The sequence below is a fragment of the Dreissena polymorpha genome, chromosome 16 (assembly GCF_020536995.1).
Source record: "Dreissena polymorpha isolate Duluth1 chromosome 16, UMN_Dpol_1.0, whole genome shotgun sequence".
Taxonomy (NCBI): Eukaryota; Metazoa; Mollusca; class Bivalvia; order Myida; family Dreissenidae; genus Dreissena; species Dreissena polymorpha.
This window is the reverse complement of record NC_068370.1, coordinates 13,814,901-13,827,315: the sequence shown is the minus strand read 5'-3', so window position 1 is coordinate 13,827,315 and position 12,415 is coordinate 13,814,901. Positions and strand designations below refer to the sequence as shown.

Genomic DNA, 12,415 nt, shown 5'->3' with positions numbered 1-12,415 from the left:
TACTGGGACAACACTTTTCACACTTGCATATAGTGTCTACATACTGGGACAACACTTTTCACACTTGCATATAGTGTCTATATACTGGGACAACACTTTTTACACTTGCATATAGTGTCTACATACTGGGACAACACTTTTCACACTTGCATATAGTGTCTACATACTGGGACAACACTTTTCACACTTGCATATAGTGTCTACATACTGGGACAACACTTTTCACACTTGCATATAGTGTCCATATACTGGGACAACACTTTTCACACTTGCATAAAGTGTCTACATACTGGGACAACACTTTTCACACTTGCATAAAGTGTCTACATACCGGGACAACACTTTTCACACTTGCATATTGTGTCTACATACTGGGACAACACTTTTCACACTCGCATTTAGTGTCAACACACTGGGACAACACTTTTCACACTCGCATATAGTGTCTACATACTGGGACAACACTTTTCACACTCACATATAGTGTCTACATACTGGGACAACACTTTTCACACTCGCATATAGTGTCTACATACTGGGACAACACTTTTCACACTCGCATATAGTGTCTACATACTGGGACAACACTTTTCACACTCGCATGTAGTGTCTACATACTGGGACAACACTTTTCACACTCGCATATAGTGTCTACATACTGGGACAACACTTTTCACCCTTGCATAAAGATTCTACATACTTGGACAACACTTTTCACACTTGCATATAGTGTCTACATACTGGGACAACACTTTTCACACTTGCATATAGTGTCTACATACTGGGACAACACTTTTCACACTTGCATATAGTGTCTACATACTGGGACAACACTTTTCACACTTGCATATAGTGTCTTCATACTGGGACAACACTTTTCACACTTGCATATAGTGTCTACATACTGGGACAACACTTTTCACCCTTGCATATAGTGTCTACATACTGGGACAACACTTTTCACACTTGCATATAGTGTCTACATACTGGGGCAACACTTTTCACCCTTGCATATAGTGTCTATATACTGGGACAACAATATTCACACTTGCATATAGTGTCTACATACTGGGACAACACTTTTCACCCTTGCATATAGTGTCTACATACTGGGACAACACTTTTCACACTTGCATATAGTGTCTACATACTGGGACAACACTTTTCACCCTTGCATATAGTGTCTACATACTGGGACAACACTTTTCACACTTGCATATAGTGTCTACATACTGGGACAACACTTTTCACACTTGCATATAGTGTCTACATACTGGGACAACACTTTTCACCCTTGCATATAGTGTCTACATACTGGGACAACACTTTTCACCCTTGCATATAGTGTCTATATACTGGGACAACACTTTTTACACTTGCATATAGTGTCTACATACTGGGACAACACTTTTCACACTTGCATATAGTGTCTACATACTGGGACAACACTTTTCACACTTTCATATAGTGTCTACATACTGGGACAACACTTTTCACCCTTGCATATAGTGTCTACATACTGGGACAACACTTTTCACACTTGCATATAGTGTCTACATACTGGGACAACACTTTTTACACTTGCATATAGTGTCTACATACTGGGACAACACTTTTCACACTTGCATATAGTGTCAACATACTGGGACAACACTTTTCACACTTGCATATAGTGTCTACATACTGGGACAACACTTTTCACCCTTGCATATAGTGTCTACATACTGGGACAACACTTTTCACCCTTGCATATAGTGTCTACATACTGGGACAACACTTTTCACACTTGCATATAGTGTCTACATACTGGGACAACACTTTTCACACTTGCATATAGTGTCTACATACTGGGACAACACTTTTCACACTTGCATAGTGTCTACATACTGGGACAACACGTTTCACACTTGCATATAGTGTCTACATACTGGGACAACACTTTTTCACACTTGCATATAGTGTCTACATACTGGGACAACACTTTTTCACACTTGCATATAGTGTCTACATACTGGGACAACACTTTTCACACTTGCATATAGTGTCTACATACTGGGACAACACTTTTCACACTTGCATATAGTGTCTACATACTGGGACAACACTTTTCACACTTGCATATAGTGTCTACATACTGGGACAACACTTTTCACCCTTGCATATAGTGTCTACATACTGGGACAACACTTTTCACACTTGCATAGTGTCTACATACTGGGACAACACGTTTCACACTTGCATATAGTGTCTACATACTGGGACAACACTTTTTCACACTTGCATTTAGTGTCTACATACTGGGACAACACTTTTTCACACTTGCATATAGTGTCTACATACTGGGACAACACTTTTCACACTCGCATTAAGCCGTTTTCCAGAATGAGGCTCAATTATTTATCCCTAACCTGTAAAAAGCATTGCAGCTGCAATACACAACAGACTTAGAACCTGTGAGGCAGGTAAATCGTCCTGCTAGAACCTGTGAGGCAGGTAAATCGTCCTGCAATTTTGACCCAAGTATTAAACAACATCCGTCTATTTGTTTATGTTTTATTAAAATTTTACTTTAATTCCCCTCTTTCTTTTGAAAATCTCATCACCTAACGGGCACTTATAAACTACATGTATAATGAAATCCCTCAAACAGTTATACATACACCACAATGTGAAAGTAGTTTATTTACCCATCATTTGAACATGTCATGAACTCTGCTTTGACTTTCGGGTTAAAAAATCCGGAATTCAGCATAGCTGCATGGCCCTGAAAATAACATTCAATTGCAAGAATTGCATTTACATTACTGAAAATGAAAGTATTGAAACTTCAATTTATATTATGTTTATATTCTTATGCCATTTGGGTAGATTACAAGATCATCAAATACTAACTTCATTCTTCTGGCATAAAACATGCTCCCACAATACCAAACTCTAAACTGTAGCAGAAAAGAAAGTCATAACTTTGTCAATCCCATAGCTCTATCCCTTCCGGCACCAAAATTAAGCCCAATATTACAAAGTTAACACTGTTTCACTTAAAGGACACCCTAATCATTGTCCACCAATGTTTGCCCAACATCCATCTAACCCATCTTCAGCCCATAAGCCTATATGTTAGTCGATTGCATGTCTGGTCAACACCCATCTTGTCCTAAACATCAGCCAAAAATGAGCCTTGTTCTGGGAAAACTGGGCTTAATGAATAAGGGTAAAGTGTTGTCACAAACTGAAGTCAGCACAGGCAAATCAGGGACAACACTGCACAGTGTTTTTTTAAAGGCAGTCTCTGATTAGCGATAATCCTGTTTAGACGGTAAGTGTCGTACCAGATTAGCCTGTGCGTACTGTACTTAGACCAGTTTTTCCAGAACATCGCTCATATAAACGTGACTATTACACTCAAGCCCATACCTTTGTCTGTCCCATGTCTGCCAAATACTGGTCGCCTTTTTTGCACTCAAACTTCTCGTGTCCGTCGCGATCCAGCACCTTGGCCTGTGAGTTGCCTGCCACCACCAGGATGACATCTCCTGTACTGCTGTACTGTAGCTGCTTGATCGGGTGACTGCAGAATGTTGACACAATAAGTGACCAGCGCTTAAGCAAGTTTGTAAAGCAGCCAAATGTGCAGCTTTTTTGGGATATGGTCTTAATATAAGTGTGTCAAGTGTCGTCCCTCATTAGCAGGGATGACACTTTCCGCTTTAATGGTATTTTTCTTAAAAAGAACTCTCTTCGTAGCAAAAATCCAGTGTTAACAGCAAGTATCGTCCTGTATTAGCCTGTCTGGACTGCATTGGCTAATCAAGACGACACTTTACGCACATGTATTAAACCTTGTTTTCCCTTCTTTTTACAAACCGTTTAACTAGTTTACATTGTTATAGTGCTTAAAGTGCTTAAAGTCAAATGAATAATTTCATACATAGTACTCCATTTGCAAAGTTCACAAAAAGTATTTAAAAAATCGAATGTACTACCATTCACACGGTCGCAGCGTCCTAAATGGTTTGAGTGTAGAGTCCATTCCAGCAAAGTCAAAGAGTTTCACATCATAGTCATAGCCCCCTGTGATGAGGCGCGCACCAGATGGATCAAAGGCTAGTGCTGACACCTGCAAATATTACTGAATTGTAACCAAATTATCAATTGAAACAGGTGCTCACGTGTTATGGAAAGCTTCAACATTGTGTCAGAGAATCAGATTGAATGCGAGATATACAAACTGACAGTCTGACACATTTACCTGTCTTGCACTGCATTAAGGAGCTCTTTCAAATACTGTATCCCTTTAATGATAAATTAAATGTTCTCTAGATTTCTAGAGTTTCATGTTCTAAGCCACTGTGATCTTGATCCCGGACTGGTTGACCTCAAAATTATTACCGGCTATGTATGATATTTTACTCCTGAGTTACCAAGATGATATTCAAATGACTGTAGGTCGAAGTTTTCTTTATCTATCCAGCAGAAACAAATTTCGTCTAAGCATTATGTTTTATGACTTTATATTATTTTGTTAAATCAACTAAAAATTTTCAAACACATATATCTAACTTTACCAATCCACAAAATTTCATTTCAAAGAAATTAAATCAATCCCAAAAAACAAAACTTTGTTTAAGAGGCATAATTTTGTTTTCAGACTTCATATTAATTTGGTTTGATAAATCTACTGTTTTCTTTCCATGGTCTATCAACCTACTGTTTTCTTTCCATGGTCTATAAACCTACTGTTTTCTTTCCATGGTCTATAAACCTACTGTTTTCTTTACATGGTCTATAAACCTACTGTTTTCTTTCCATGGTCTATAAACCTACTGTTTTCTTTCCATGGTCTAACTGATAAACCTACTGTTTTCTTTCCATGGTCTAACTGATAAACCTACTGTTTTCTTTCCATGGTCTAACTGATAAACCTACTGTTTTCTTTCCATGGTCTAACGTAATCTGTAGACTTGATGGTATTTTCTTTAGAGGCTGAAAAAAATCCAAAAATATTCATTTAATATTGTTTAAAAGAATTTATATAATTTAAAAAGGTGTCCCGATATATGAATGTCAATAAACAAGCAATAAACAATAGCAACACAAAACAATACAACCACATTCTTAAGAACTAAAAACACCACCAAATAACACACTAACATCTTCATCTTCTTCTTCATCATTATCATCTTCATCATTTTCCTCCTCATCATTGTCAGCTTTCTTTTTATTCAAAGGGCTTGATCCAGCATCTGTCATTGTCGGAGGCAATGGAGGCCCAATTATGTTGTCATCATCATCATCATCATCCTCGTTGTCTTGAACCTTTGATGTTGTTGCACTTGGAGGTAAAGGAGGACCAATCATTTCATCATCTAGAAATGTATAATGAATAATTTTTCACAGTTCATGCCTATTAAAATTAAATTCGTTGAAAAATGCTTTAGTAAAAGCATTGTGCATTAATTGATTAAATAAACTAAATGCATAGCGATATTTCTGACAGTGACCAAAAGCAGAGTGCAAAAATTCCAGAAATGCAATCGTCCTTTGAAAAAGCGGAATAATCTGACTGCTTGTCCGGTAGAATGAGAAATATTTGTTCATAACATTTTAACCATTTATGTGAAATTTATAAAAGATGCCCACAATTTTGAATAATAATAATTAGCACAATAAATTAAGTTATTTTATATTTATTACAAATGAGGATGATTAATGTACAGTTTTATTAAACAAACCCTTCTTTTACATAAGACGAGAACAAATTACACCAAAGTGAGTGAAAAATCTCTGTACTTTTTCCTACAGGACCAGAGCTTGAAAATATCATTTCTGTGTACGTCATAAAGAATTCTTAGCCTCTATGGAGAAAAACATACTTCATCTTATCCAAATACTGGTTCTTCCAAGCAACTGTCTATGGTGAATTTCAAATAGCCTTTTGCTTTCAAACCAATATAAGTATGCTTAAAAAATATCTATAAAAGTATTTCAGCTTTGAAAATCGAATAAAATGATTGTGTGTAAAGTGTCCCCAAAATTAGCTTGTGCAGCAAGCACAGGCTAGTCAGGGACAACATTCTCTGCCAAAACAAGATTTTCGCTAAGAACAGACCTTCTTAGAACAAAAAATACCATAAAAGTGGAAAGTGTCGTCCCTGATTAGCCTGTGCACAGGCTACATTGGGATGACACTTTATGCACATGCATTCCGACCTGTTTTACCACACAGCGCCTCATTTGCATTTTTTTTAAACCTGAGTCAATGCTGGCATTTGAAGACGGTTGTTCCACATCTGTTGATTTGAAGCTCGTACTTTCTCTGAGGACCTCATTCTGTTTGTTAATTCTTGCAACCTGTTCATCTACATCCTCTGCATCATCTACAATGTATAGCGTGCACGTGTCAAATTGTATGCATTAATTATAATTGAGTGATTATGGTTTCTTTCTAATATACTTTAAATGTTACTTTGTTCATGCAATGTATATGCCTCCAGAAGTCTTGAAACATGGGTTATAGGCTACTGTTAGGGAAAACACAAGATACAGAAGAAATCCTTGTTTTAAAGGTAAACCTTCTTTACAGATTCAGAAATGTTGACTGACATTTTGGGTTTAATTTATACAAAACTGAAAAATGAGAAACTGACCATACAATCCATACATAGAAGTAAGGTTTTCAAATAGCTTCAATAATATTCTTTGATATAGATCCATGTTATATAAAAAGTTACATTTGTATACTGAAAACTTCACCCATACTTGTCAGATCTTGATCTGTGTAGGTATGCGTATATATTAAAAAGATACCAGTCAATTAAAGCTCCCATGTCATCAATTGGAAAAACGAAAAAAGGAAAAATATCATTTGAAAAACATGGTTAAGATTAGAAATGCACGAAATAACATTGTTTACACAATCTAAACTTAAACTTCCCTGGTTAAGTCATTTGATGCATAAATCTGAGTTAATTTTAAAAGCATCTAAAGACCATTTTAAGAATACATTTTGTATATAAATCTTCAAGTGTAATTGTGAAATTACAATGTAGGAACAACTAACCAATCATTTTCAATTTCAGAGTCCCAATTGCTTTCAAAGAAAAAAGAGCAAATAAAATAACTTCAGCGCTGTGGTAAGAGCATCTGCCTCTCATGCTGTGATCTAGTGTACAATCCCCAGGCACTCTTATAAGTTTTAATATTCAAATATTTGCAAGACAATGTAAAATTTATTTTTTGTTTTAGAAAAATTAGTCATTTAACATAAATTATGAACATAACTATAAATAATATGTATGGTAATAGGAGTAAAATTTGGCACTAGCGCATACCAAAGTCCTAGTCTTTTTTTAGAAAGTCTTTCCAAAGAATGGTGTCAAGTCTAGTAATGTTTTTATGATTGTTATATTGTAAAATGTATTTGTATTCATTGCACATGTATCATAATCTTGATACTTGCATACAATTGTTTTGAATGTTCACCTCACCATTTGTGACATAGCAGTGTTGAAAGAGCAAAAAAAAGAACTAACAATTAATTCAAGACAAAAAACAGTTATTACAAAGACAGTTAATAAAAAGATACACATAATACCGGGCTTGACTGTGGATGAAGTCCTCTCTATTGCAGTCTGTCTGGCCTGTTCAAACATGGCCATGTAATCAAACTGCCGTGCTTTCTTCTTCCCATCTAGTAACATCAAATGTAAACAATTTACAATAAGTATGAATAATATATAATAATATTAAACTAATCAATATCATTCATTTCACCACAAAGCTATACAATTGCATACTGAGTATGTTTATAATGTGACCACAATAAAACAGAAACCATGTAACAGTTATGAACAAGGTGAAATGATAAAAACAGTTGACTTATCATGAAAGACTTCTAACAAAATCAAAATGCAAGACCTGTTGTGCTATTTGAAAATTTGGTCACTTCATGGCTGGTCTGTATGGTTTACAGACTAGATTCCATTGATTACAATAATTAATTTAATTAGTAATTTGATATTTTGTTAGTTTATTGTATACATACCATCAAATTCAGACATGATTCTCAACTGTTTATAAACTTGTAATATTCATCAGCTAGAATTCTGCAACAAATATATATCAATGTGATGTCAGATTATAAATAGCTAATTATACATTAGATTTAAATTAACTTCAGCGTATTATGATTTCTTACTCATGTCAATCCATTTAATGATCAGGAAAGTAAGAAAGTATTTAACAAAATTATAATGAATGTTTTCAGAGTAAATTGGAAAATGCATATTTGTAAACAAACATCATGTTTCATTTTATTATGAACTGCAAATAGGGATGGCAAACCTAAGCAAATCCGTAACCGGTTAACCTGTTTCGATATTCGAGCGGTTAACCGGTTAACCGACTGTCGTTGTACCACATAAATGGAAAAAAACATCCGATTAACGTTTACATTTATAAACAATTACATGTTTATGAAAATATACTCTGTCTTGTTGATTGTCTTGTAATCTAATTACTTTAACCATTTTATCAATTAAATACTGTTTCTTTACAAATTTTATTGGTCCTAATTAATAAATTTAATATTATACATTTTGAATCTAATACTTAGTCACTTCCAAAAGTCATTTCCAACATTTTTTACATGCTTGTCGGCAAACAGTGATATTTCTTTGTTGTAATATTACCTTTATGTCATTTACACATAATTATTGTTCTAAACCTTGATGAACAAGAATATCAGTAAAACTGATGGATGCTCCCCAATGATGCTTTGTCGATGTATGGGTTAATTTTGTGGAAAAAGGTAAGACCTTGAGAAAATCTAATATTAGCCTCAGTGACCTTACCCCAGTGACCTCAAACCTCATCAAAAGGTAGAGGTCCATGCATGGTACCTACATGCCAAATATGAAAGTGATCTGTAAAGTATTGAAGGTGCTATGAGAAACTGTAACAAAAGTGTGACGGAAAAATCTATTATTAGCTTTGGTGACCTTGACCTTGACCCCAGTGACCTCAAACGTCATCAAAAGGTAGAGGTCCATGCAAGGTATCTACATGCCAAATATAAAAGAGTATTGAAGGTGGTATGAGAAACTTAACAAAAGTGTGACGGAAAATTCTATTATTAGCCTGGGTTACCTTGACCCCAGTGACCTCAAACATCATCAAAAGGTAGAGGTCCATGCAAGGTACCTACATTCCAAATATGAGAGATCGGTAAAGTATTGAAGGTGCTATGAGAAACTGTAACAAAATTGTGACGGAAAAATCTATTAATAGCCTTGGTGACCTTGACCCCAGTGACCTCAAACATCATCAAAAGGTAGAGGTCCATGCAAGGTACCTACATGCCAAATATGAGAGATCGGTAAAGTATTGAAGGTGCTATGAGAAACTGTAACAAAAGTGTGACGGAAAAATCTATCTACATGCCAAATATGAAAGAGTATTGAAGGTGGTATGAGAAACTTAACAAAAGTGTGACGGAAAAATCTATTATTAGCCTGGGTTACCTTGACCCCAGTGACCTCAAACGTCATCAAAAGGTAGAGGTCCATGCAAGGTACCTACATGCCAAATATGAGAGATCGGTAAAGTATTGAAGGTGCTATGAGAAACTGTAACAAAATTGTGACGGAAAAATCTATTAATAGCCTTGGTGACCTTGACCCCAGTGACCTCAAACATCATCAAAAGGTAGAGGTCCATGCAAGATATCTATATGCCAAATATGAAAGAGATCGGTAAAGTATTGAAGGTGCTATGAGAAACTGTAACAAACGTCTATTATTAGCCTTGGTGACCTTGACCCCAGTGACCTCAAAAGTCATCAAAAGGTAGAGGTCCATGCAAGATACCTACATGCCAAATATGAAAGAGATCGGTAAAGTATTGAAGGTGCTATGAGAAACTGTAACAAAAGTGTGACGGAAAAATCTATTATTAGCCTTGGTGACCTTGACCTTGATCCCAGTGACCTCAAACTCATCAAAAGGTAGAGGTCCATGCAAGGTATCTACATGCCAAATATGAAAGAGATCGGTAAAGTATTGAAGGTGCTATGAGAAACTGTAACAAAAGTCTATTATTAGCCTTGGTGACCTTGACCTTGACCCCAGTGACCTCAAATGCCATCAAAAGTTAGAGGTTCATGCAAGGTATCTACATGCCAAATATGAAAGAGATCGGTCAAGTATTAAAGGTGCTATGAGAAACTGTAACAAAAGTTTGACCGTACGGAAGTACGCAAGTTCGGTAGGACAAACTGGCAACTATATGCTCGGGTGCAGAATTTGAATTATGTTGTGTTTTATTAATACTCATTATCCTTCAAGAATTACGTGCATTAACAATTTGCTGATTAATAACAATTGTCAATTAAAGTAAATATATTTTGCAATGGGCATAGTGGTGTCCAAACATCTGTTGTTAAGGCCTGTTTATACTCAATGTCTTTATTAGGGCAATAAGTGTTAAAACAACAGTGATCAGGTGTAATCACAGTGTCCAGCTTTATTTATTTTATCAAGCCATGGTAGTAAACACAATGGCACAATAGAATGTAAAGTGCTAAACAAACACACAGCAGAGTAGGGCTAATTGCTTGTGTGCCTGCTCATTAATCCGCTGCACCCCGATGATTTACAACTCTAATTGGTAATTGCTGATAGTTTGCCATAAGAGAAGTGGATTAGCCAATGCAGTGAAATGAAGTAAAACAAAACTAACGATTTGAGCATTTATTGCGTTCAACCAAAAATTGTGTTTTCTGCAAGAGTAACCGAATATTAATTTTCTAACTGGTTAACCTACTTAAGAAACGGATAACCGGCTAACCAAATAAATTGCAAAGCATAGCTGTTTAGTCCATAACAAAAAAAATGTTTGTTGATGGTTACATAACAGACCTTATTTTTTAAATGCCTACCGGTACTTAAAAAATGTATGTCTCATAATCGGGATCCTTTTTTTTTACAGAAATTTCTGCTTCATCGTTGTATTTACTTATCTTTTTTTTTTGTCACACCAGACGGAATAAATGGAAATGATATTGAAATTGCGTACCGTAATCACAAAATCATAACCAAAATTTTAGTCTCCACATGATGTTTACAAATTCAAGCTTCAAATATAAAGTGCTCGCGTATCTTTAAAAGCATGCAAACATTATACTGCATGGACGTCTATCATCTTCATAAAATTACATTGTGGGTTTAAGTTATAAAATAACTTCCTGGCTCAGAGAACATTGCGATCCTGGTGGCCATGTTTTTCAACCAAAGGGAATTATTTTTTAACTCTTCCAAGATATTATGGGAATAAATCGTCTGAACCAAGTTTCATGAAGATAATATTGAGATTGGACAATAAATGTGGCCTCTATAGTGTTAACAAGATTTTACTATGGCCAAATATAGCCATAAGAGGAAAAATGCCCCACCCCTTGGCAGCCATGTTTTTCAAGCAAAGGTTACAATTTTCATACTTATCCAAGATATCATTTGGACAAATCTTCTGACCAAGTTTCATGCAGGTCGGAAAATAAATGTGGCCTCTAGAGTGAGGTTGTTTATTGTTTGTCCCACTTGACCTGTGTGCCAAGGTCTGATAAAGGAACGAAAATTTAGGAATGTTTAAAAGGGGATCCACAGCAATTTGTTCTATTAGGACAATCTGGATATGTGAACTAACAGATCAGTTGATCTGCACTGCAGTGTCTGTACATGTCTATAATTTCAAAATAAGTTACCCAACAAATTGAGACATCCTTTAATTCACACTAGTTATCAATACAGTTAATTCATATCTGAAAAAAAATAAAAATAAAATTACAACCCTACCCACCAATCTGTGTTTTAGGCATGTAAGTTTTATAACCAGATGCAAATTTGTTCAGCTTTACTATATTATTCTGTCTTAGTGGATGACATAAGTAGCTGAAATAATTCGTGTTCAGAATAAATCTGAACCAAGAGTCTGCCAAAGCAAAAATCATCAAAAGACTCTAAGGCGGCAATTTATATTGACTAATGACATAAGTTGCAAACTCTACATCTACAAAAATAAACAAACATTTTCCACGAAAAAATACAATCATCTTTTTCACAATTATTCTTTTCCGGCAATTTATGTGTAGGGTTTAAACATGTTTAACATAAAATAATTAAGTTTTCATGTCGCGAAAACATATTGCAATTGATGTTTTATTTTTGTGTTAATCTTAAACATGTAATGAAATCAATTTTAAATCAATTAATTCAAAAAGTCTTATTGTGATAGTCACTTGAAGAAAAAACACCGCTGAAAATCAGTTAAATATCTTTTAAACCTCGAATTGTTATTGTTTACTTTCTGAAGTTATCTGTGTTGCAAGACGTTTGTTAAGGTTGCAAACCACTTAATTTTT

At 35.2% G+C, this 12,415-nt stretch overlaps 1 protein-coding gene across 4 annotated transcripts in view; it reads right to left on the bottom strand.

The window, feature by feature from the left end:
- The window catches only part of LOC127862193 (WD repeat-containing protein 70-like), a 23,261-nt gene extending 10,846 nt beyond the window's left edge, over window positions 1-12,415 (bottom strand). The window contains exons 1-9 of one of the 4 annotated variants that reach the window (XM_052401201.1): window positions 12,338-12,415; window positions 8,045-8,105; window positions 7,595-7,690; window positions 6,252-6,377; window positions 5,152-5,366; window positions 4,927-4,983; window positions 3,984-4,117; window positions 3,415-3,568; window positions 2,688-2,764 (exon numbers count right to left, since the gene is read on the bottom strand). In XM_052401201.1, the coding sequence (XP_052257161.1) occupies window positions 2,688-2,764; window positions 3,415-3,568; window positions 3,984-4,117; window positions 4,927-4,983; window positions 5,152-5,366; window positions 6,252-6,377; window positions 7,595-7,690; window positions 8,045-8,060 (875 nt within the window). In that variant the 5' untranslated portion in view covers window positions 8,061-8,105; window positions 12,338-12,415. Of the gene's footprint in view, window positions 1-2,687; window positions 2,765-3,414; window positions 3,569-3,983; window positions 4,118-4,926; window positions 4,984-5,151; window positions 5,367-6,251; window positions 6,378-7,594; window positions 7,691-8,044; window positions 8,106-8,343; window positions 8,433-12,292 lie in introns of those variants that run through there. The other 3 variants (XM_052401202.1, XM_052401203.1, XM_052401204.1) reach the window with 3 other exon arrangements.